Source organism: Palaemon carinicauda, chromosome 38 (assembly GCF_036898095.1).
Source record: "Palaemon carinicauda isolate YSFRI2023 chromosome 38, ASM3689809v2, whole genome shotgun sequence".
Classification (NCBI taxonomy): Eukaryota; Metazoa; Arthropoda; class Malacostraca; order Decapoda; family Palaemonidae; genus Palaemon; species Palaemon carinicauda.
Genome location: NC_090762.1, coordinates 38,059,188 through 38,086,011, shown reverse-complemented (window position 1 = coordinate 38,086,011; position 26,824 = coordinate 38,059,188). Strand labels below are relative to the sequence as shown.

General features: G+C 47.1%; 2 protein-coding genes across 4 annotated transcripts in view; one reads left to right on the top strand and one right to left on the bottom strand.

Annotated features, from left to right (window-relative positions):
• LOC137630560 (exportin-T-like) overlaps positions 1–18,312 on the top strand; it is a 146,371-nt gene extending 128,059 nt beyond the window's left edge. For all 3 annotated transcript variants that reach the window (XM_068362095.1, XM_068362094.1, XM_068362093.1), the window contains one exon: positions 17,754–18,312. In XM_068362095.1, coding sequence (XP_068218196.1) covers positions 17,754–18,023 — 270 coding nt within the window. In that variant the 3' untranslated portion in view covers positions 18,024–18,312. The remainder of the gene's footprint in view (positions 1–17,753) is intronic.
• LOC137630563 (uncharacterized) overlaps positions 1–26,824 on the bottom strand; it is a 196,618-nt gene that overhangs the window by 19,643 nt on the left and 150,151 nt on the right. The window lies entirely within an intron of this gene.

Genomic DNA, 26,824 nt, shown 5'->3' with positions numbered 1-26,824 from the left:
AAGCTCATATTGTTCAAAAAAAAAAAAAAAAAAATACGATTAGTAATAAAATTTAACATAAAGACATTAGTAGCAATTGTATGTAATGTAAATTCCCAAAGTTAGAAAGGCACATATTTGGAATTATTTGATTTTATAAACCTTACCAAAATATAGGAAGGATTAGGAATGGTAATTATAGAGTTCAGCACTAGAATTTGCATAATTCCCATATATTTAGTACATTTTTCTTTTGCTGGGATCAGGACTTGACAATAGTGTAGTTATCCAAATATTGGTAATTTACTTTTTCTTTTGTATATTTAGGTAGAAATTAGACACTCATTAGAGCATTATTCATTAAATATATAAAAAACAGCAGTAAATAAATTTTTTCATTATGCAGGCTACATCAGAAACAGTATTCATAAATGAATTTATAAAAAGTATATCTATGGAAATCTTAATAATAATTCTTGAAAATGTTTATGGTATATTTTACATAATTTAACTGTCTGATGTGAAGAAAATTAAAAACATAGCCTCCTTGAAAGAGAAAATGAAGGGTTACTGCATAGCGAGAATCTTTCAAACTTTAATTTTCTACTTGTATACCCAAAGAGGATTTAACCCCTAGTGAGTATAGTTCTATCCCTTTTTTTGACGGATTGAAATGGTTAAAATATTTTAAAATAATTACACAATCCTCTTCCTTCCAAACATTAGTCCATTAGTATTGCTATATGCTTTCACTTCCCCTAGTCATCATCTCCTCGTCAGGATGCCTGAAAACTTTAAATCAATCAATCATCATCTCCTCATATTCTTATTGACGCAAAGGGCCTCGGTCTCTATTTTGAGCTTTTTGATTCAATACTTCTCCATTCATAATCTACTTCCTGCTTCATAGTCATCAGCCTTGTAGGCCTGGGTCTTCCAACTCTTATAGTGCCTTATGGAGCCCAGCTGAACGTTTGGTAAACTACTTTCTCTTGAGGAGTGCGAAGAGCATGCCCAAACCATCTCCATCTACCACTCATCATGATCTCATCCACATGTGGCACTCGTAATCTCTCTCATGTTTTCATTTCTAATCCTGTTATGCTATTTAACTCCAAATATTTTTCTGAGGGCTTTGTTCTCAAATCTACTAAATCTATTGGAGATTGTTTCATTGTCATACCATGACTCATGTACATATAGTAACACTGGTCCCACTAAACTGATATAAAGTTTGATTTTTCTATGTAATTTTAGGTGATTTAATTTCCAAATTTTACTTAGCCTAGCCATAGTCTGATATGGTTTTTTCAATCTTTCATTAAACTCTAATTCTAATGACCCTGTATTTAAAGACATAGTTCCTAGATACTTAAATGATTCAACCTCATTAATCCTTTCTTCTTCCAATGATATTTCATCTTCCAATGCATACTCCATTCTCATCATCACTGTCTTTCTTCTATTTATCTTGAGCCCAACCTCGTGTGATATATCATGCATTCTGGTGAGCAAGCATTGCAAATCCTGGGTGTTCTGCGAATAAAGATAGCATCATCAGCATACTGTAGGTCTGCTGATTTTCTATTACTAATCTAGTCCACCATCTCCAACTGTTCAACATATTACAAAATCTATGAGGAGGATAAACAACATAGGTGACAACACATTCCCTTGGAGTACTCATCTGTTCACTGGAAATTCATTTGATATGACTCCATTAACAATAACTTTGCACTTGCTATTCTCATTAACAGACTTAATCAAATTCCCATATTTAAGTGGAATTCCATAATAACACAGAACTCTCCACAAAGTTGGCTGGTGCACACTATCAAAGGCTTTTTCATAGTCCACGAATGCCATCAAAAGTGAACTTCTATATTGTTTCAACACAGAGTACTTACCTCAAACTACTTTCTTAGGAGCATCTGGGATCTCCTCCCATCCAACCAGAATTTTGTGCAGTTTACTCTATTCCCGTTCTCTATGCGGGGTAATCTCTTGCGGAGTGATACGCGCCCAGAGATAACCCGGGGTCAGAGAGCATGCTTTCTCAGGTCTCGCTCCTCTGTAAGTATGCTTTCTCAGGTCTCACTCCTCTGTAAGTTTCTGGTCATGTCGGCGTTAACACACCGACACTCTCTCTCTAACCCAGTGCGACCCTTTGTGTCCCACGCGGTTCCCACGTGGTCCCTTGTGTGCTTCCCTTCCTTTCCCTCTGTGTTCCTGTGTCTTGCAGTATATTAGTAGTGCGTTATGGAGCAGCCCCGTTGTTGCCCTGGGCCTATGGCTGGCAAATCGTGTTGCGCTTTTCTCTCAAAACCCTTAGTTGACCTGCACTCCTTGTGTTCGTCATGTAGGGGCAGTGTGTGTTCCCCTACAGCCACATGTCCGGAGTGAGAGTCCTGGAATGAAGTGCAGTGGGTGCGTTATGGCACGAAAAAGAAGAAAGACTCTCGACGGTCCCCGAGGAAGTCCAACGTCTCTTCGCCTCTCGCTTTGCCCAGCGTCCCGTTGGATAGAGCTCGAGATAAGTTTGTTGCAGGGAAGCGGCCGGTGGTCCTTCCCCAGGAGTCTGAATTACCAGACAGTGGTGTGTCTTCTGTCCAGGAAAGGGGGGGGCCTGAGGGAGGGATGGGTGTGTTTTCGGGGGTCGGGGCCCTGGACTAAGAGGGCCCCGTATCTTCGGAAGATCCTATGGGGGGAAAGACGGCAGCAGTTTCTTCTCCCGCCTCTTGGACAGGCTGTTCAGGTGCGTCAGCAGCCGAGGGTGACGCCGAGAAGGACGACTCGCCGCCATCAGACGCCCTCGTCTGGGCGCCTCCCAAGACACCCTTCAGATCACCCCACAGAATGGAAGAGGAGTTTGAGGCCTGGTTCCCCAACGAGGAGCTCCCCCGCTCCCCTCCAACACCGTCAGCGTCATTCCCAGCGGTTTTTATGGAGCCTGCGTCATCGGCCGGGCCCCATGCAGAACTGACAACGACACGTCGACTTTCGGACCCTCCGAGACCCTACAGATCCTCGGCTTCCTCGTTTGAGGCCTACTCTTACTCGTCGGATGAAGGAGCCCCGAGAGACCATATAAGGCGATGGGATAGGTCTCACAGGAGACGATCACGTTCGCTCTCGTCTTCAAGACCCCGCTACGTGGATAGACGTTCAAGATCCCCCAGGAGGAAGTTCAGGAGAAGTCTTTCGCCGGAGGAAGAATGGGTGCGGGTTTCCATCCCACGTAGCCAACTCCTGGGGACGGCAGCCGTCGCGGGTACCTCGGGATGGCTCCCTAGACCCCGATCACCAGTAGTAGTCATCGACGGGAGCAGATTTGACCGACGGAGGAGCTCGTCTTATCAGACGTCGAGGGACAGGCATAGGTCCGCGAAAGGTCCGACTCCACCTGCCCAGCGGGGAGAGTCGCCCCTTCGGTCTGGCAGCCGCGTCCCTCCTTCAAGATCTCCAAGGAGACGTCCAGAACGAGAGAGGTTCGTTTCCTCGACAGGCAAGCCCGCGGACCCCTGGTCCTCCAGAAGAAGGGAGAAATCAAGGACGGAGACCTCTGTCCCAGCAGTGATGCCCGTCCTACGGCCTGTAGCGAGGGAATTGGACCACTCCAAGAGGATGCCGCCACCTGGTACTGCTCCCCCCGTCGGAGGTCCGCCGTCACGAGAACTAGGACCCCCCCGCGGACAAGAGAGAGGATGGGGAAGAAGGCTCTCCAGCGGAGGTTTCCGCTTACCGTAGTCATAGGCCTCTTCTGACGACACCATAGGCTGGATGAACCGGAGCCCTCGTCTGACGAGTTCTGGCTCTCGAGCCTCAACAGGATGGTGGATGCCCCCGTTCAACAGAAGCCCTCACTAGCGCTCCTGGTGGCTAGAGACGTGAAGCTGGGGTTGGCACATGTGAGCAAGGTAGTGGCTAACCATGCGGAGGCCCCCAAGAGCCAGAGCGCCTCTAGGCTTCTCCAGGGCCTAAAGACTCAGTTGCGGTTCTACTTCCTGGAAGGCCACCACGGGGGACCCTGCGCAGTAGAACCAGAATTCGCCAGCGGAGACTGCCATGATGGAGGAGCTGTCCAGGTACCTGGTGCATACGTTATTCTGGCTGAATTGGTGGGCCGCCATGCTGGTAGCGTTCCAATCTTCGTACGACCTAACTGTTCCGGAAAATCATGCCCTGCTGAAAGAGCTGATTAGCTCGGGAGGTAAGGCCCTGAAGTTCCTGTCCTATCAGTCAATTACGCAAATCGCTAACTGGATCCTGAGAAAATGGGACACTGTACTCAGCAAACTGGTAAGGCGGCTCCCCGACAGAGAGGCCAGGTCCCTGAGGAGTCTTCCACTGTGGGGCAAGACTGTCTTTCCCCTCAAGGAAATAGAAGTAGTGATGTAGAGGGTGAGAAAGTTAAAGGATGTGGGGGAACCGAGACCTCCTCCAGCAAGAAGACCCAACCGTAGGAGACCACCTTCGGACGTCCCTCTTCCTCCTCACGCCTCACCTAACCAGCCCAGGAGAGACGCTCCTACTACGTCCTGGCAGCAGCCTTCTCAGCCCTTCCGTAGGGGATCTGCAACCATGCAGTCAACATTTAGGCCCTCCTACTCCTGCCGAAGCCTCAGGTGGGGGGTTGCCTCAAAAATTCTTGGCAAGCATGGAAGGACCACGGGTCGGATCCGTGGACCATGACGGTCCTGAAGGAAGGATACAGGTTGCCCTTCCGGGCGGAACCCCAACCTCTGATACCAGAGCTACAGGTGGAATGGTTGGCACCGAAAGACCCCCTGAGAAGGAGAGCCCTGCAAGAAGAAATCTCTGCTATGCTAGTGAAAGAGGCAATGGAGCCAGTCAACAACCCAGGCCCAGGGTTCTACAGCTGACTCTTCCTGGTGGAGAAAGCGACAGGGGGATGGAGACCAGTCATAGACCTCTCAGCCCTCAACAAGTTTGTGTGCAAAACCGACTTCAAGATGGACACTCCGAAGTCGGTCCGAGCGGCCTTGAGGGAAGGAGACTTTAATGATGTCGATAGACCTCAAGGACGCATACTTCCAGATCCCTGTCCACCCCTCCAGCTGGAAGTATCTAAGAGTGAAATGGGGTACCCAAACGTTGCAGTTCAAGACCCTCTGCTTCGGTCTATCCACAGCCCCTCAGGTCTTCACGAGGATCTTTGCGACAGTCTCAGCCTGGGCACACGAACAGGGCATCCGCCTGATTCGGTACCTGGACGACTGGTTGTTGCTTTCAGACTCAAGGGAAGTACTGAGGGGGTAAGGCGCAAAGCTCCTGCAGTTCTGCAACGTCCTGGGTATCGCCATCAACCTGGAAAAATCCCAATTGATACCCGCCACCAGGATGACCTACCTCGGGATGGTCCTGGACTCCAGGTTGGTGAAAGCATTCCCTTTCGCGGAGAGACTAGACATCCTGGACCAGATCCTACGGCCTTTTCTGTCGGGTCAGGCCAGGAGGGCCAAGGACTGGCAGAGACTGATAGGTCACCTCGTGTCATTGGAGAAGCTAGTCCCTCAGGGGAGACTCAAGCTCAGAGGAGTTCAGTGGAACCTGAAAGAAGCCTGGAACCAGAGAGACTCCCCTCACAAAGTAGTTCCAGTGACCACGGAAACGAAGGAGGACCTCGAGTGGTGGATCGACACTTCGAACACCCTCAAGGGGATGCCCTTCGCGGCCGACCCTCCAGAAATGCTCCTCTTCATGGACGCCTCTAAGGAGGGTTGGGGTGCTCACCTCCTCGACAGTACAGCGAGAGGAAGGTGGGGACCCGAGGAGAAAAACCTGCACATCAATGTACTGGAAATGATGGCCGTACAGAGGGCGTGTCTGGAGTTCGTCCAGAAGCTCCGGTGAAACACCGTGGCGTTGATGTGCGACAACGCCATCGTAGTAGCATACATAAAAAAGCAAGGAGGACTAAAATCAAAGGAGTTGTGTGGCCTCACGTTGGAATTTCTGGAATGGGCTGAAAGGGAGCAGATCAAGATCTCGGCCAGGTTCATTCCAGGGAAAAGGAACATCCTAGCCGACGGCCTCAGCAGAGAGGGTCAGGTGGTGGGGTCCGAGTGGTCCCTCCACCCAGAAGTGGCCAAGACTCTGATCCAGAAGTGGGGTTCGCCGGTAATAGACCTCTTCGCCACGAGACTAAACGCACAGCTCCCCGTGTTTTGTTCTCCTGTGCCAGACCCGGGAGCAGCGTTCGAAGATGCCTTCCAGCATCCCTGGGACAACCTCGACGTGTACGCCTTCTCTCCCTTCGGAATGCTCAGACAGGTTCTCAACAGGGTGAGGAGAGCGAGCAACCTGTGGATGACTTTGGTAGTGCCCTGGTGGCCGGAGAGAGAGTGGTTCGCAGACCTAAAGGAACTGGCACGCCTTCCACCTTGGCCCCTTCCGGACAGGTCAGACCTGCTCCGGCAACCACACTTTCAAAGGTTCCACGAGAACCCTCGGTTCCTCTGCCTTCACGCGTGGAGGTTATCGAGCGTCTCCTGAGGAAGGAAGGGTATTCGGCGAAGATGGCAACGAGGATGTCGGGTTACCCGAGACGATCTTCAGCCGCTGTGTACCAGGCAAAATGGGCTACCTTCACGAAGTGGTGCGCCGCTAAGAATATCAAGCCGTTGAGAGCCTCGGTCCCGGAGATAGCGGACTTCTTAGTCTACTGTATCTCTGGGACGAGGGAAGCATGTCCATCCCAGCCATTAAAGGAGTTAGAGCAGCCCTAGGTCAAGTCTTCCTCCTGAAGGGCATCGACCTAGGTTCCTCCAGACACACCTCGATACTCATCAAGAGCTTTGAGCAATCATGCCCTCCACAAGCGGTTAGTGCCCCAGTGGGACATGGCTAGGGTCCTGAAGATGCTGTCAGAGCCTCCCTTCAAACCCCTAAAGGACATCCTAGACAAAGAGCTCACCCTCAAGGCAGTTTTCCTGTTGGCACTAGCTTCGGCAAAACGAGTAGGGGTTACTTCATGGACTTTCATACGAGGTATCACACTCGAAGGGCTGCGTGAAGCTACCTTCAAGTTCGTTCCATCCTTCGTGGCCAAGACCCAGAACCCAGCAGTCTGGGACCACAAGTTTGAAGGATTCTCGATGCCGGCAATCCCACGTTCAGACAACCCCAAGGTCTTGCAGCTGTGCCCTGTCAGAGCAGTACGAAAGTACTTGGAGAGGACGGGCAGGCTGAGGCCCGAAGTCAAGAATCTGTTCGTTCCTTCAGGTTTGGTGAAGAAACCGGTATCCAAGAACACAATCTCCTTCTGGTTACGGCAAGTGATCAGGAGAGCCTACAGTAGTGTAGGAATCCCTATTCCAGGTAAACCCAGGCCCTTCGACATCAGAGGACTGAGTACCTCTCTGGCCTTTGAGAAGAACATGGCAGTCGGCCAAATCCTGAGGGCTGGTACTTTGACCAACCAGTCAACCTTCACAGCTCGCCACTTGAAGGAATGCTCGAGGAGGTCCTTGGACGGGTTCTCCCTCGGTCCCGTCATTTCAGTGCTTCAGAAGATTTAAAGGTATAGCCCCAGGGAACCCACGGGCAGTAAGTCCAAGAGACACAGGTTCCTTTTCCTTACTCCCCCCACCCCCTGTTACCTAATTACCTTCCCTAAAAGGGACTCAGAAGGCCTTTAACTACCATGAAATTCATCGTCACTGAAGAAATACGCCTCCAAGGCGATTTTTTTTACAGAGGTAAGCCACTTAGACACAAGCTAGGTTTTTGGGTAGTTTTCCCTATTTAGAGTTTTTCTTTCAGTGGGTCAGCGGAACCTAGCCCCCTATCCAGGTTTCCCCTTTTTTGCTTCCATCTTCCCAGTCTCCGAGCCCTGCAGTACACTCCCACCTCCTAAGGTATAAGTCTCCTAAGAAAGTAGTTTGAGGTAAGTACTCTGTGTTGGAGCAAATCACAAATTTTGAGTAATTTGTATTATTCTTAACAGTACTTACCTCGAACTACTTTCGGGTTATGGCCCACCCATCCTTCCCCAAGTGACTTACAGGACTTAATAGAGAGAGAACCTCTTTCCACCAAAACTTACTGAGGAGCGAGACCTGAGAAAGCATGCTCTCTGACCCCGGGTCATCTCTGGGCGCGTATCACTCCGCCAGAGATTACCCCGCATAGAGAACGGGAATAGGGTAAACTACACAAAATTCTGGTCGGATGGGAGGAGATCCCAGATACTCCTAAGAAAGTAGTTCGAGGTAATTTCTACACATTGCTGTACCACGTCTTAAAATGAAAATTTGTTGGTCAGTACAACCTCCATCTTTTTGAAATCATGCTTATTCTTCTGTTGGCTTTTCATCAATCTTTCTCTCCAGTCTCTGTAGAATAGCAATAGCAGCTTTTAAAATATTGATTATGTACCACCACAGGTTCAAGTGCAAAGGTGTCAAGGAGTCCACGAGTATACTCTAGCAAGTAAAAGGCTGTGAAGGTTGTCTGTCTGTTTCAAACACCTGCCTTCAATACCTGGCCTGCTGACAGGTATTTCTTAAAAGCGTAGGCCAATACCACTGACTTCGTGACCTCTGATCCTGGCTGGTACCTTGACTCTTTCGTAAGCTCTGCGGATCATCTCTTTAAGCTAGAAAAAGACCTTGTTCCTTGACACCTCTTTCTTGGATCTGCCAGTACTTGCGTAAAGTATCTGACACTCGGATCTGAGGTGTTGGGTCCTCTTCAGATAGCACCGCAGAGGCGTCACAGGACATGAACATCTCCTATCGATCACCATTTGACGCCTCCTAGAGGGAAGGGATGGAGAAGGATTTGAACCTGGGTCATGTGCTGCCAGATTCTGAGTCTTGGCCATGAAATCCGACGCAAAACTGAAGGAGACCTCCTTCTATCCACGAGCCTGTGCAAATCTCTCGCTCTTTTTCTAAGCTAAAGCTAGCAAGAAGACAGTCTTGAGTCAGATCTCTGTCTGACGACCTCCTCAAGGATTCAAAAGGTGTATGAGTAAGACCTCTAAGGATTAGAGTTGTGTCCAACTCTTGGGGCATAAGATCCAGGGTGGGCAGGGCTGCTCAAAGCTCCTCACAAGCATAGACAAATCCCAGGAAATGGAGAAGTCTATACCCTTCAGTTAACAGACCTTATGGTAGCCTGTCATAGCTGTGACTGAGAGGCGCTTCTCTCAGCGATGGAAGACTAGGAAATCTGCAATCTGTGCTAAAGTTGCTCTGACTGGAGAAATATTTTTCTATGACATTAATCACAGAAGATGGCCCATTTAGCCTGGTAGACAGCTGTAGAGGACTCCGGTGTCCAGATATCTCCTGTGGAGTGCCTCACGGAATTCCTTTCGCTCTGAGATGTTGGATAGTCTCCATTCGTGAGGAGCTAGCGATTCCACAGACTGATGGGATCTTGACCAGAAGAGCAAGCAGATTGAGATACCACTGAGCCTGCTGCCACCTGGGAGCTACCAGGGTCATCCTGAGTCCTAGGGTGATCCACACTTTTGATTACTGGCTGGATCAGGATGAATGGTGGAAATTTGTAGATATCCTGGCAATTCCATGGGTGTTGAAAAGCATTCCAAAACACATCCCATAGATTTGGAATGAGGGAGCTGAACATTGGAAGTTTTCTGTTCTGCCAAGTGGCAGATAAATGCACAGAGGTATTGTGTGGCAGTAACCTTGGCTACCAACTCCCTCAAAACAGTTATGGAGGGGCTTAACTGAAAGACCTAAGGAAGCCCACGACTTCCTTACATCAAACGTCGTCGTCAAGAGTTTGCACAGTCGAAGATGATGAAGGGTCCTCAGCCTCCACATGGGAGCAGAGAACACTAGGGGTTCCCTTCCCACCAACAAAGCCTGGATAATTGGCCAATGTCGATCTGTTACCTCCTGACCCCTGTAAGGTATTCCCCAGGGACCAATTCCAGTGCTTAAGCACTGGCTTCTTGGGTATTTAAAAGTTTAAAGGTTGCTCATGAATGGCAGAAGCAAGGGACAATGACATTGCCCTAGCAAGTAGGACAATGCCCTAGAGACGACCTTATATATTATATGATCAGCGCCCAGGCTACCTCTCCATCCAAGTTAGGACCAGGGAGGTCTAGGCAATGGCTGCTGAAGACTCAGCAGATAGACCTATAGGCTCCTCCAAACCTTAGCTCACAAGGATAGTAAGGTTGCAAACACTAAACGCACTAACGAGTCTGAGCACCAGGCAGAGATGTTACCAATCAGGCCACAAGTCCTGCTCCAATGAATGCTTTGCGGCACTTCTTCCTCTCCAGGGCATACGCCTGCCACTGCACTGGATACTACAATTGACACTCGGAGTATGGAGATGCCTGTGGGTAAACAGCACAGAGGGAGCTTGGCTCTACAGACGACTTTGTCACGAAGTGGTGGCAGCATTCGGTAACACTTAGTTATTACTTCAATTCCATTTCCACTTGATACACTGAGAAAAGAGAAAGCATTATCAGTTTGTCAAGAATGCTGTATAGTACATCTGTACCAGAAAGTGGTAAAAAAAAACTGATCAAGTCTCCAACTGGAAAGGGTGCGGGGCTTCTTGCCACGCACCAGTACCGGTCAAATAACTACCTGTTAACCATTTAGAACAACCAATTCCAGCTCGCACCAAGAAATCTCCCTAATTAGAGGATGAAGGTTTGTGTGCCACATATGAACAAATTGGCTTATTGAGAAAATCTCAAGATATTTGGTGATTAATCTATTCTGAAGAAACTTTTTTTTACTCTACCTTCTTTCAATATTGTTTTCGTGTCTGGTCTTCAGCTGCTCTCTTATCTTAATTTTTTAGACAACAACTTGCGGCGTATCAATTTATTATTCCTGATCTTAATATTTTAATCTCATCATTGTTCAGTTGGTTCTTTATGCATATTGCATAAGATTTTTCATAATTCTGACCATCCTTTGCATTCTGATCTTCCCAGTTTGTACTATCCTGGTTGTAGTAATAGGTATGTAGATATGTTCCCGTTATTACAAAGATTGATATAGAAAGGAAAAATATAAAGTATTTTTAGAATTTGTCATTTCACTGATAGACTAAACACATTTCTGAGATTTTTTTGTTAATCATATTTTATAGTTGTAATATTTCATATTTCTGATTTGCCTATTACCCAATATAGTAGTAAATACATGCATGCTATTTTTAAGGAATTGAAATAGCTAAGAACTCGTCTGGTTCCCAAATTTATCATCACATCAAAGAACATTGTTAATTCTAGAGTGATTGAGTTGATATGCCTAGTTAATTTACTTTTGTTCCAACACAGAGTACTTACCTAGAACTACTTTCTTAGGAGTTACTGGTAACTCTTCCCAACCAACCAGAATTTTGTGTAGTTTACCTTATTCCCATTTTCTATGGGTGACCTCAGGTGGAGTGATACGCGCCTTGAGGCGACCCGGGGTCAGAGAGCGTGCTAGATCAGGTCGTGCTCCTCAGTAAGTTTCTGGTTACGACGTGATTCACATCCTGCCGCGCTCTCTCTTACCCAGTGCGACCCTTTGTGTCCCCGACCCTTTGTGTTTACCACGTGGTTCCTGTGCCCGTATCCTTACCCCTTTCCTTTGTGTCCTTGTGTCTCTTGGTGTTAGTGTTTTCATTATGGAGCATCCATGCCGTTGCCCTGGGCCTGTGGCCGATAAGTCTTGTGGGGCTTTCCTTTCGAAGCACGAGGTTGATCCACACTCACGTTGTTCGTCATGTAGGGGCAAAATATGCTCCCCTACCGCCATGTGTTCAGAGTGCGAGTCTTGGGGCGAGATTCAGTAGGTCCTTTATGGGACTAAGAAGAATAAGTCGGCCAAGAAATCGCCCAAGAAAGCTACCACGTCCTCTGCTTTGGTGTCCCCGGATGCCTCGTCGGAACGTGGTTCCCTTCCATTTTCCCCTACCCAGAGAAGGGGTTGAGGTAAGTCCGTTGCAGGGAAGCGGCCCATTGTCCTTTCCCAAGAGTCTGAATTACCTATGGGGGAAGTTTCTGATGTATTACAGGCATGTGTGTGGCCTGAGGGAAGTGCGGTAGTGTGTGTGGGAGACGAGGTGGGCCTGAGGGAAGTGCGGTAGTGTGTGTGGGAGACGAGGTCCTGGTGCCCGCAGGGCCCGTCTCTACCGAAGACCCGATGTGGGGGAAGTCAGGTACTACCTCTTCTCCCCCATCTTGGGCGTGTGTTTCAGGTACTAAGGCCGCCGGGGGGGATGCCGAGAAAGGCCATTCGTCAAATTGGGACCCCGTCGTTTGGGATATCCCTAGAACACCCTGCAGGTCACCCTTCAGACTAGAAGAGGAGTTTGACCATTGGATCGGCCGCAAAAACGTTCCTCGGTCCCCCCCAGCGCCCGCGGCGACTCTTCCGCCCGTCTTCATGCAGCCTGCGGAATCAGAGGTTCGGCATTGAGTAACCCCTGTGAAGTTGGATGCCTCAGGTGATTCGGGTGATTCCCTTTCCTCCTCCTTGTCTTCCTCGTCCGTGGATTCATCTTCAGAGGACGATTCCAGGTCCGCAAGGAGGAAGCGCGAGAGGTCCAGGAAGAAGTAGTAGTCCCGCTCCCGTTCAAGACAGAAGAAGAAGGAGCCCAGACCTTCTAAGAAGAAACCGAAGAGGAGTAAGTCTAAAGATTGGGTGAGTATCACAGTGCCCCGGAGGGGGCTGTTTAAGGTCACCACAGCCGCGGCCGCTTCCGAGTGGCTCCCTAGAGCCTCGTCCTCACCGTCTCTCCCCTCCTGCTCCTCCTACGGACAAGAACCTCACCGAAGGAGGCCTTTCCTAGCTCCCCGTGAGCCGCCGAAGTTGTTGAAGGCCTCCTCGGCCCCTACTCTGCGGAGGGAGGCGCTCCGTCAAGTGGAAGGCGTTACGCCAGCCGCGGGCTCCTTGGCTGACTTCATTAAGCTCCAAGGGCGCCCTTCGGTCAGGGATATTCCCACAGATACGAGGATGCCCGCAGGGCAAGGTAATCCCATGACGGATACCTTCGCCTCTGCGGGTCCGCCCGTGACACAGGCAGTCCCATCCAACGTTGCTCTCCCTACCGTCACCGATGATACTCGTGAGGAAGGACGGGTGACGGAGGCCCTGGTGGAAGGAGGGGAGTGCTCGTCCAATGACATCTCCTACCGCAAAGTGTTGGCCCTCATACGACTGCACCATAGGCTGGATGAACCGATGAGCACCACTGAACAAGTCAGGCTCTCCGGACTTAGCAGGTTGGTGGAGAATCCTGTTCAGCAAAGGCCCTCCTTAGCTCTACCCTTAGCTCCTGACGTAAGGCTGGGTATGGAGCATATTGATAAGTTCCTGGACGGCCTAGCAGACGCCTCTAGAAGTTGAAGTGCCTCGAAGCTGCTTCTGGGACTGAAGGCACAGAAGAGGTTTTACGTACCGGAAGGTCGACGGGGAGGACCCCGCGCGACGGAGACAGCCATCACCTCGTTGAACCAGGGTGCCGCTGAAGACAGAGCGTCCACAGCCCGTGTGTTTTTCCCCGTTGGAGACCTCCATAATGGAGGACATGGCCCAGGACCTAGTCTAAGTGTCCTCCTGGTTGGACTGGTGGGCCTGCACGTTAGTTGGCTTTCAGGCCTCTCATGATTTGTCCCTGCCTGAAAACCAAACCTTACTGAGAGAGTTAATTAGCTCAGGGGGCAAGGCCCTAAAATTTTTATCCTATCAATCTCTCTCCCAGGCTACCAATTGGGTCCTGAGGAAGAGAGACACTATTCTGAGCAAACTAGTGAGGAAACTCCCGGACCGAGAAGCAAGGAAATTGAGAAACTCCTCAATCTGGGACGAGGCTATCTTCCCCCTTAAGTTGGTGGACGAGACGATGGAACGGGTGAGGAAGATGAAGGACATGGGAGATGATAGACCTCCCCCTATGAGGCGCCCACCTCCCAGGAGGCCCTCCGTGGACGGCCCTCACACTTCCCGTTCCTCTCCAGCCCAGCCTAGAGGAGAGCCACCTGCAGCTCCCTGGCTGCAATCAACTCGGCCCCTCCCATAGAGGTGCCATGGCACCCCAGTCTAACTTTAGACCGTCCTATGGGAACGCAAGAAGAGGTTGGTCCGGACGCCCCTCCAGAAGGAGATAGGAGGCAAGGCCCCCTACCCCTACAGGAGCCTCGGGTGGGGGGATGCCTCAGACACTCTTGGCAATCATAGCGGGCTTACGGTGCGGATCCCTGGACGGTGACAATCCTGAGGGAAGGTTACAGACTACCCTTCTTAGTGGAACCTCCCCCGCTTATTCCAGCCCTTCAGGCGGAGTGGCTGATTCCCAAGGAGCCCTTGAAACGGGCTGCTCTACAGGAACAAGTGTCATCCATGATCTCCAAGGGAGTGTTGGAACTAGTCGAAGAGCCCGGCCCGGGGTTCTACAGCAGGCTCTTCCTAGTGGAAAAGGCGACAGGGGGATGGAGACCAGTAATAGACCTGTCGGCCCTTAACAAGTTTGTGGCGAAAACCGAGTTCAAGATGGACACTGCCAAGACAGTGTTGGCCGCCTTGAGGGAAGGGGACTTCATGATATCCCTGGACCTCAAGGATTCCTACTTCCAAATCCCCGTCCATCCCTCCAGCAGGAAGTTCCTCAGGATAAAGTGGGATTCCCGAGTGCTACAATTCAAGACCCTTTGCTTCGGGCTGTCGACGGCTCCTCAAGTGTTTACAAGAGTCTTCACGACAGTCTCCGAATGGGCTCACGAGCAGGGCATCCGTCTGATCCAGTACCTGGACAATTGGTTGCTTCTTTCAGCCTTAAAGGAAGAATTGAAGGAACAAGGCGGGAAGTTACTTCGTCTCTGCGACGAGTTGGGTATCACGGTCAACGTAGCGAAGTCCCAGCTGATCCCCTCCACCAGGATGACCTACATGGGGATGATCCTGGACACCCAGCTAGTGAGAGCATTCCCTTCGTTGGTCAACGTAGCGAAGTCCCAGCTGATCCCCTCCACCAGGATGACCTACATGGGGATGATCCTGGACACCCAGCTAGTGAGAGCATTCCCTTCGTTGGAGAGGTTGGAGAACCTAGACCGTGTTCTGCAACCCTTTCTGTTGGACCTACCTAGGAGGGCCAAGGATTGGCAGAGGTTGCTGTGCCATCTAGTGTCCTTGGAAAAGTTAGTGCCACAAGGGAGACTCAAACTAAGAGCAGTGCAGTGGAACCTGAAAGAGCATTGGACCCAGGGGAAAAACCCCCACAAACTGGTTCCGGTCTCCCCAGAAGCGAAGGTAGCCTTGCAGTGGTGGCACGACAGGAGGAACACCGAGCTGGGGATGCCCTTCACCCCCGACCCTCCGGAAGTCCTATTGTTTACGGATGCGTCGAAGGAAGGTTGGGGCGCTCACCTACTCGACCAATCGACAAAGGGAAAATGGTCAAGCGAAGAAGCAAAGCACCACATAAACGTGCTAGAGATGATGGCTGTGCTGAGAGCAAGTCGAGATTGATTGAAGGGATCGAGTTCACAGCAAGGTTCATTCCGGGAAAGAGGAACGTCCTGGCGGACGGCCTCAGCAGAGTAGGCCAAGTAATAGGGTCAGAGTGGACTCTACATCCAAGCACAGCTCAGTCAGTCATACTGAAGTGGGTTCCCCAGTAGTAGACCTATTCGCCACACGTCTGAACGCCCAACTCCCCGTGTCCTGTTCTCCAGTTCCAGATCCGTCAGCGGCGTTCGAGGACGCCTTCTAGCACCCTTAGGACGGCCTCAATGTGTACGCTTTACCCCCCTTCGGAATGATACGTCAAGTCCTCAACAGAGTATGGACAACAGCCAACCTTCAGATGACTTTGGTCGCGCCTTGGTGGCCAGAGAGGGAATGGTTCGCAGACCTAAAAGAACTGGCCCTTCTTCCTCCTTGGCCGCTCCCGGACAGGCCAGACCTTCTTCGTCAACCCCACTTCCAAAGGTTTCACGAAAACCCTCGGTACCTCCACCTTCACCTTCACGCGTGGAGGTTATCGAGCGGCTTCTGAAGAAGGATGGATTCTCATCGAGGACCGCGAGGAGGATGTCGGATTACTTAAGGCGGTCCTCTATCGCTGTCTACCAAGCAAAATTGGCAGTCTTCTCGAAATGGTGCGCTTTCCGTAATATCAAGCCCTTGGGGGCCTCGATCCACGACGTGGCGGACTTCCTGGTGTATCTCAGGGACGAATTGGGCTCGTCCATTCCAGCAATAAAGGGAGTGAGGGCAGTGTTAGGTCAAGTCTTCCTCCTGAAGGGCATTGACTTGGGATCCTCTCAGCACATCTCGATGCTCGTCAGGAGTTTTGAGCAGTCGTTCCCCCCACAAGAGGTGAGGGTACCGCAGTGGGACCTAGCCATAGTACTCAAAGTCCTGTCAGAACCTCCCTTTGAGCCCCTCAAGGACATCCTGGATAAGGAACTCACCCTCAAAACGGTCTTCCTCTTAGCCCTGGCTTCAGCGAAGAGGGTTAGTGAGTTGCACGGATTATCGTACGAGGTTTCACACTCAAAAGGGTGGCGGGAGGCCTCCTTTCGGTTCGTCCCTAACTTTGTGGCCAAAACGTAGAACCCAGCCTGTTGGGATCCTCGGTTCGAGGGCTTTTTGGTCCCAGCGATCCCTAGGTCAAACAACCCTAAAGACTTACTCTTATGCCCTGTCAGAGCAGTAAGAAAATACTTTGAAAGGACCTCCAGGCTTCGACCGGAGATCAAGAGCTTATTCGTCTTAACTGGTCAGGTGAAGAAACCAGTCTCTAAGAACTCAATCTCCTTTTGGTTGCTACAAGTGATCAAGAGAGCTTACGATGTTTCGGGAATCCCTCTTCCAGGTAGACCAAGGCCTCATGATATTAGGGGTCTAGGCACCTCCCTGACGTTTGAGAAGAACATGGCCGTGGGCCAGATTCTGAAAGTGGGTACCTGGTCCAGACAGTCCACTTTCATGGAACATTACCTGAAGGACTGCTCTAGGAAATCCTGGGACGGGTTCAACCTTGGCCCAGTCATATCAGCCCTGCAAAAGATTTAAAGGTCATGGCCTCAGGGAAACTGGGGGTGGTAAGCCATGAGACACACGTTCATCCCTTACCTTTCCCTTACCCTTAATCCCCAGCGTGGGTGTGAATCAAGAGGTCCTGGCGGCCAGGATATACGTCTTCAACAGGAAATACGTCTCAGAAGTAATGGTTCAGAGGTAAGCCACTTAGACACTAAGTTAGTTTTTTGGTTAGTTTCCCCTATTTTCATTCAGTTTCTAGTAGAGGTCATCGGAACCTAGTTCCCCTTCGAGGTGCCCCCCTTTTCGCCTTATCGTGCTCTTAAACCGTCAGACCCTAGTCCCTGCAGGACATTCCCTCCTCCTAAAGTTTAATTCTCCTAAGAAAGTAGTTCTACTTAAGTACTCTGTGTTGGAACAAATCACAAATTTTCAAGTAATTTGTATTTTTCCTAACATACTTACCTAGAACTACTTTCGTGTTACGTCCCGCCCATCCTTCCCCGAGGGTCCTGCAGGGTTGAAGAGAACCCTTTTTGGCTACGAAACTTACTGAGGAGCACGACCTGATCTAGCACGCTCTCTGACCCTGGGTCGCCTCAGGGCGCGTATCACTCCGCCTAAGGTCACCCATAGAAAATGGGAATAGGGTAAACTACACAAAACTCTGGTCGGTTGGGAAGAGTTACCAGTAACTCCTAAGAAAGTAGTTCTAGGTAAGTATGTTAGCAAAAATACAAATTACTTAAAAATTTGTGATTTCAGGTGGTTCCAGCGTGTTTCTTGGCGCCTTTAAAGACAACGTTTGACCTAAATGATGCACAAACCATTCTTGCCCTCCACGAATCTGTTACATGTTTGCAGTCGGTCTATAAGAAGCGAGGAGAGGAATTGATAAACTACCTACAATCGGAATATCTTCCTAAAATGGATATGTCACAAGAACTCATTGATGAATATTGTCAGGCTCTCACCTCGGATGCCAAATTTTTCCGAAATTATAGTAAATTATTTTTCCAGAGAGCTAAATCATGAGAGTAAATCTTTACTCTTATAGAGAAATATTGTTTTGTATTTTGTTACAATTGTTTTGCTTCTTATCTGTGCCCTGTAAAATGTATTTAATCAGAGAAATGGGAAAAATTATCAGTGACATATCTAGTCATATGCAGTTGAGATTATTTAATGACTTGTTAATAAATGTTAATTTTTTCCATTATTAATAATGAGACAACATTATTGACTGAAAAAATAACTTTTGAATTGTATCTTTTCAATGACCATATATTTTCTTCATTTTACATAAATTGTTACTGACTTTTCATTCCTATATTTTAATATCCTTTATGTAATTTTTACATTATAATATGCATGCCACAATGAACTCCCAACTATCACATGCTCAATGAATATTAAATACTGAAATGACAGTATATGTTTTTAAGGAGAAATGTTTTAAACGTGATATCTGTCTTAGGAACAGGAACCTGAAACACAATAATTCAAGATAAATTTGTGTCTATTTACAATATTCTTCACAGAACCCACACCTGCAGGGAAGCTGTAAATATTGGCATATTTAAATAAGAAATTTTGGTGCTATTATAGTATGCAATCTACCGCCGATTTTGCTATGTACCACCCCTTTCTGAAATTTTGGAATTGGTTTATTATTTTGTTTATGAGACCCCAATTAACACTACTTTACAATTAACTGGGAAATCACCTAATACTGTCACTGATTGGTTTAATGTGTCTGGAAGTGTGTAGTGTGGTGGTTTCAATTGGAAAGTTCTGAGAAAATGCGTATTTCCTGCTTTCTTGAATGATGTAAGATATGTTTACAAGCCGTAGTAGAATAAATTTTTGATTGAATATTTTTCATAGATTATTTTCTTTCAGTTTTGTAATATTTAATTTTTCATTTGATTAACTTGTAACATTGTTGTATGATGAGCTTTGAATAATTTGTAAAAAAAATTTCCCTACAAACTTCTTATAATTATGCACCCATGTTGTCCAGCCAATAAATATTATCAAACTATAATTAAAGTCCAATAAGGGAAAACATACTGGTAGTAAGTAATCTGTTTGATAATCCTCATCAAACAGGAGGATTAAAATTGACGGTAGATAACATACTTTGTGGTAGATACCATACTATAGTAGAAATTCGATGGTAAATAGCATACTATAAAGGGATTTTGACGAAGGAAAAATCTATTTCTGGGGAGAGACCTGTGACGCCCGGCGAAAAGTCCTTCTTTGTACTTTTTCTGATATAAATCTTCCAAATATACCAGAGAAAATTAAAAGCATGGAATGCAGAGGTTACAACCCTCGCGCGAGCACCTTGTTGGTGTCGTATATCTAAAAAGGGCGTTTGTAAAACACTATTCACAGGCTGTCTTCCATTTAGATAATCCCTTCATCAAAGGGGGAGGGCCGTGACAGGCCCTAGAGAATACAGTTGGGATACCCTACCGACACCTACCACTCGCGCTCACCAGGTCATCCTTCTGCAAGAACATATGGCTTGGCAAGGAAAAGGGTGGGTCCGTACAAAAATAATCGGGAAGGGTTTCGCCGGGCGTCACAGGTCTCTCCCCAGAAATAGATTTTTCCTTCGTCAAAATCCCTTTTCTGGGTCGACCTGTGACGTCCGGCGAAAAGGTACCAGAGAATGCCTTCCAAGCCCAATAAAATAATAACATAATGAGGAGAATACAATCACCATGTACGACAATACTATGATATAATAAAGTAATCGTCCAATTACCAACCAGCCAAATGACATAGGGAACGTAAGGTTAAATAATAATGACGACAAGGAACCAACTGAGTGTCGAATCGCAAAAGTCATCAAACCTTACATGTCTAAGTATATCTAAACATTAAAGGAACGGTAACTACAATAACAGTTAAACCATAGGAATTAAACATGGCAAATATCATAGGGCTAACGAACTACCAAGGAGAGCGGCGACGTGGTGTGAGTGGCGGGTAGGAGGGAGAAGAGAAGAGATGGAAGAAAGGAAGAAGAGGAGATTAATGGGGAGAGATAAGGCTCCCCTCTGCCATCGTCGGGTATTTAAGGGCCTGTAAGATCTTTAGATATTGGCGTTTGACAACCATAGAGGATTTCCAACCCGTATATTTTTTAAAATCATCAAAGTCCCTGTTCTGGAAGTCATTGTTGGAGGCATTTACTGTCCGTATATCATGAGCCTGGGGAAATGATTCCGGATCAGTATGTTTAATGAAGTAGAGGATTTGTTGCCTGATACCGTGAATGGAAATAGTACCTCCTTGTTCCCTGATAACCAAGGGGCCAGACGAGCGGGTGGCAGTTCTAGCTAAAAAGGGGCTTGAGAGTGTGACTGTACACGGAGAAAAATTTTTTAGCTAGGGAAGCTTTGTCTGGAAAAGGAGTACTTCGGCTGAAGGGAGGAAATCTATGTTTTCCGGGTTTCGTGAGAGCTGCTAGTTCTGATGTTCCATCACCTGAGGCCATAGCCGTTAGAAATAAAGTTTTCCTAAGAAGAGTGATATAAGAGCAGGATTCATTGTCCGTGTCCATCGCAAGTTTGAGAACACCGTTCAGAGACCAAGAGTCCTTTTGTGGCCGAACCGAAGGTCGAAGCCTAGCACATGTTTTTGGGGTTGATGAGAAATAGGAATCAGCTAGGTTAATGTTGAACCCAACAAGGTAGATCTTCTTCAAAGCTGACTTGATGGTGGTTAAAGTGCTAACTGTTAGGCCTTTGTCAAATAGGAACCTCAAGAAAGAGATGGCTAAATGCGGGGACATACGAGTATGGTCTGCACTCTTAGGGGACCTACTAGTTGTTAACGGCCGAATCATATTGGCGAATTGTCGAGTCCCTTTTTTGTCCCATTCGATGAAGAGATCGTTTCCGGTTCAATGTTCGCATCTCTACGAGCTGCCAACTTCCTGTAGTCCACAAAGTTAGAGTTTTGGCTATCCTTGAGTAATCTGACACAGTGAGTTTGGATACTCGGGTCAGTTTGAGGAACGGGATCCGGATGGGACTGAGTTTCAACTCGAGGAGGAGAGGAAACCAACTGTTCTTGGCCAGTGAGGTGGTACTAAAGCCACTGCGCCCCGGAAGGAGCGTAGTTTGTGTAAAAGTTTTTAGAAGATTCCCTGGGGGAGATAGGGAAATCTTCTTCTAATGGTTCCAATCCCGGGGTAATGCGTCCATGGCATAAGCCCGAGGGTCCAGGGTTGGGGTCACATAACAAGGAAGTTAGTGATGCATCTGAGTTGCGAATAGATCTACCTGGAGGCCTGGAACGAGCCTGAGTATCCACCGGAATGAAATTATGTCTAGAGACCATTCTGACTCCAGTGGATCCGTCCTGGATAGTGAGTCCGCTCTCACATTCTGGCCTCCCGCTAGGTGAGGTGCTGACAGGAACCAGTTCTCTTCTGTTGCCCAGTTGAAGATAGTGACCAGGATCTGATTCAGGTTGGGTGACTTGGATCCTCCCCTGTTGACGTAGTGTACTGCGTCTGTGCTGTCTGACACTACTCTGATGTGGGTCGACCTCGGAGGAGAGTCTCTCTTCAGGGTCAAGAACACTGCCATGGCTTTGAGAACAATGATATGGGACTGTTTCATGGAGAGTGACCAAGAACCTGAAACATCTGATGTTCGGAGTAATCCCCCCCATCCACTTAGAGACGCGGCTGTATGGAATGTCACTTGTGGAGGTGGGAATTGTAGAGGAACCGATTTGGAGAGGTCCTTCGGTTCGGACCATGGGCGTAGTCTCATTTTCAAGACAGAGGGGACCTTCGAGACCATGTCTCTTATAGGTACTGTAGCTCTCTTTCTCCAAACTCGATTGCTGTCTTTGAGTTTGGCTTTTATTAGATCTGTTACTGAAGTGAATTGGAAAAGTCCGAGGATACTTTCTAAGGCTCTTCAGACACCTGTTTGTGTTTGAGAAAATTTTTTGATCTTGGAAACTATTCCTCTTACCTTTTGGAAGGGAGAGACAACGTGTGCTTCGAAAGGTCCCACTGAATGGCTAACCATTCTAAGCGGACTGATGGTTGCAGGCGAGATTTTTTGGAGATTGACCCGAAATCACAGGTTGTCGAGAAATTGAAATAATTCCTTCGTAGCTCTGTTGCCTTCTATGACCGGCCGGGCCCAAATGAGCCAACCGGCCAGATAAGCAATGATCTGTATCTCTTGGTTCCTGAGTTGTTCTAACACTCTCTCTCCCAGTTTCGTGAATATCCTGGGATCAATGTTGAGGCCAAAGGGCATGTCTTGAACACAAAGGCTTTCCTGCTTAGGCGGAAACCCAGATAAGAAGAGAAGTTTCGAGCTAAAGGCGCAAGATAATAGTCGTCGGTAAGATCGACAGAGGTGGTGACGGTCCTACGGGGAAGTAAGGTCCGTACCTGAGAGATAGTCAACATCCGGAACTTGTCGCAGAGAATGTAAGAGTTTAGCTTGACAAGTCCAGGTCCACTCTCAATGCCGCCAAGCCTTTTCGGAATTGTGAACAGGTGGCTTTGGAACTTCAGTGATCGATCCCGTTTGATTGCTTCTTCTTGAGTAACCCTGTGGTGTACTCTTCCAGGATGGAAGTGGATTTCTGGGAGAAGGTCACTGGTGGAGGAGGAGGACCTTGTGGCCATTTTCACCTCAAACCTTTAGAGATTATGCTATGAGCCCACAGACCGAAGGTCCAATGGTCTCAAAAGTGGTAAAGTCTACCCCCTACCGGGACCACCGCGTTGTGAGGGGGTGAATCTAGGTACTTTCCTTCTCCGAGCCCCCTTTTTTCTAGGTCCGTCTCGATGGCGAGACTGTCTTCTACTCCTGTAGCTTCCTCTCTGGTGTCCACGAGAGGAGCCTGAGGGTTCGGATCTAGGGCTGTATGCAGGTAAAACATCCCAACGGGGTTGGGCTGTGTACCTGGTGAATCAGTGAGGTAGACCACCTGATGAGGGGGATTTGGATGCATAGACGTCGAATCAGAGGGAGGCTGTGATGACGAGTGGGTAACCGACTATCGATTCCTGTCTGATAGAGGCCTCAGACAGAACGTATTTCCCACAACTAACCCGATCAGACCATCAAACGTGTAGGTCGAATTGGAAGGGCAGATCTTGGAATTATCGCACCCCCCAGACTGACAACATCCTGGTCCAGACAGATCGGGCCTGCCCTTTAGGAAATAATACTGTTACCTTCGGTACCTTGTCTAACCTAACCAAGGCAATCTCTTTCAATCGAACGAATCCGTTGAACGGGAATTCTAGTACCTGGGAGTAAATTCTAGGTCCCCCAGAGGGAGGACGTCTATGCCATCCAGATTTATGGTACCATCTATATATGGAACATGTAAGGCAAATCTCTATGCGTTGTTTTTATCGAAGGAGGTTACTTCGATATGCCTGGGGCTGTAGGGGGAAACTTCTGAGTTCCTGAACGGATCCGACTCACTACCATACTTTTGAGCTCCGTCATAGCCCCTTGGTTTTCCCTAGAATGTGTTGCTTTTAGCAGTCACGGTTTATGCAGGGTAACATGAACATCAGGATCCATTAAGGGTCCTAGGTCGGTGACATAGGTAATTGCAAAGCTGAAGGCTCAAAATTCATCCCCACCTACCTGCCCGTCCATGGGGTCGTCGTCCAACCTTAGAGAGGACACTCTGAGGAGATAGGGACCTCTAGATGGAGCATTTCTTCCCAACCTTGATAACCAAGGGCGGAGAGCCTCTCTTGCAGGCCAGAGAGATTCATCATCATCCTGACGGGAACCATGTAGGCGAACCTTCTGTAAAAGAAAGGGGACATAAGTCTGGATGTTCCTTGAACTTTGGTTAGTGATCCTATTCACAGGCTGGGATCAGCTGTATAACTCATAAAAATCAATTTTAAAGAAAAATCATTTAATGTACTATCTTTTGGGGTATAGTTCGACACTTGTATTCATGAAATGTGACACTGTTGGCGCATCCGCCACAGGTTGGCCACCCCTGACTCAGACGTTCAGAACCGGGTCTAACATTATTTACTGGCTATTAGTATTCTATTGATTCATCTGTTCACTGACCAGAGTTTCAAGGAACAGTAGATAGCCTCTCATGGCATGGTTAGTCTCGACCCGGCCCTTCATTAGAAGGGGCCAACGTTTGGTTCCCAGTACTGAGTGGAAACTTATTTCTATTTGAACACTATGTTGTATGGATATTTATTCATATTTAGGCATAGTTAGAATTGAATATGCATAAATATAGGCATAATCAATTTATTTCTATTTGAACACGATGTTGTATGAATATTTATTCATATTTAGGTATAGTTAGAATTGAATATGCACAAATATAAGCACAATCAATTTATTTCTATTTGAACACTATGTTGTATGGATATTTATTCATATTTAGGCATAGTTAGAATTGAAAATGCATAAATATAGGCATAATCAATTTATTTCTATTTGAACACGATGTTGTATGGATATTTATCCATATTTATACCTAGTTAGAATTAAATATATGCATAAATATAGGCATAGTTATGTTCATATATTTTTATTTGGACTTTCAAGAATAACTAATGAATATTACCAACGCAAATTCAAAGTGTCATTAAAGTAAGTACAGTTTACTTTGTATTCATGTTAAATCCTTTCCTTTACAGCAAAAACAAGAGATTGGCCACCCGTGGTCTGAGTGATCTCTGTCTGTACCGGAGCTCCGGTAACAATCCCCGGTACAAAGGTCCGTCATAGTGACAACGTGAACACCAGAGGAAAACTAATATTAACCTCAATGCTGATCGCCTGTACGATATCCGGTTAAGCCGGAGATTCGATGAAAAGGATCGTAATAACGATATTGTGATTATTCATGAAAAAGGGTTCATACCCTGATTCTGATCGTCTGATTGATCTCTGTTTGTAACGGAGAACTAGTGACAAAGGTCCGTCATCGTGAAAACGTGATCCTCAGCGGTACGATAACATTCTCTAATACTGAATGTTTGTGTTATCTCCAGTGAAGCCGGAGATTCGATGAAAAAGGGACCGTAATAATGAAACTGTGAAGTCTTCATCGGTATCACATTGTTAACTCCGGTTCTGGCCGTCTGCTTGATCTCTGTTTGTACCGGAGATCCGGTAGCAAAGGCCCGTCACCGTGATATCGTGACCGTTCCCGGTACGATAACATTAACCTCAATGAATGATTGTGTTATCTCCCGTGAAGCCGGCCGTAACGGTGTAATTATGATCAAACATGACAAAGGTTCGTGTGTAAAAGGCTTCAGCCGGAGTCCGAGTGCCGGATTTCACCGTTGCACTCCAAAAATCTGCTCCTGAACGTTAACTAGTTCTCACCCAATGAGTATCCATATAGCGGAGCATAACTCAAGGCGGAGCTAAGCATAACTCACGGAGCTAAGGGTGTCGGTATAAAACGACCCCAATTAATGACTCATACACTAACGTACCTATTAATAGTGTTAGCTATATTAACAGTAACCACATCAATAAAAACGTTTATAATATTAAACGTACTATCATCAACTCTGATACTAAGAGGAGGCCTGAATAACTCGTGATCGTATAAAAACGGAGAACGGGAAATTCACCTCTCTTACTCGAGCTAACAAAGAAAACGAGAGAAGGGATAACTCATATCTGTAGAACAGGGAACGAGCAGTCTCTGTTTTCGCTCTCAAGGTTACATAATAAAAAAAAAAAAAACTAACATCACACAATAAAACAAGAACATTAATAAAATTGATTGCTTTTCTTAGTAATAACCAAGAACGAAGAATAACGACAACGTAACAAATAAACATGGATATAGTCTAAATCGAAGCCTCTGAGGCGAGTACAAACTAACAGACTAAATCGCTAAACTTTAATTCGCTATTCTTTAAATCTCTATTCTTCGTAGGTCCAAATTGGACTTGCAAGCAAATAAATACCATAGTAAAAATTAATGATAACACTAAAAGGCCATAAAACATGAGTGATATAACCTAGATGACAGAGTACCAGATGGGCAAAATTAACTAGAATATTTACCGAAGCGAACATAACACAAAATGGCTGCCGATACCTCGGCCGGACAATCGCTTCCAAAACTAAAAACCACCATATTGGAAACAGAACAAATGCCCGGTACTGTCAAAAGCTGCCAAAACAAACTATGGTACTTAACATTGGTAAGGGTGAAGTATCAACGTCAGTCATGTTGAATTAACGACAATCACTTCGAAAAACACTGGGCAAAAAACTTATCAACTTTGCGGTCAAGTCCAAAACAGAAGGATGACCTGGTGAGCGCGAGTGGTAGGTGTCGGTAGGGTATCCCAACTGTATTCTCTAGGGCCTGTCACGGCCCTCCCCCTTTGATGAAGGGATTATCTAAATGGAAGACAGCCTGTGAATAGTGTTTTACAAACGCCCTTTTTAGATATACGACACCAACAAGGTGCTCGCGCGAGGGTTGTAACCTCTGCATTCCATGCTTTTAATTTTCTCTGGTATATTTGGAAGATTTATATCAGAAAAAGTACAAAGAAGGACTTTTCGCCGGACGTCACAGGTCGACCCAGAAATAGAAATTTGACGGTAGATAGCATACTATAATAGCACCGAAATTTTCCCTATCCACCATCGAGGTATTCAGGTGTACCTTCTTGTAGGTATTTTTTAACATGGCTTATATATTCTCAATTCAGCTCAAAATTATTTTGAAATATATGATGTCGATATAATGTATACAGGTACACATGTCCTGTAGATTAAATGAATTATGTTAGATATATT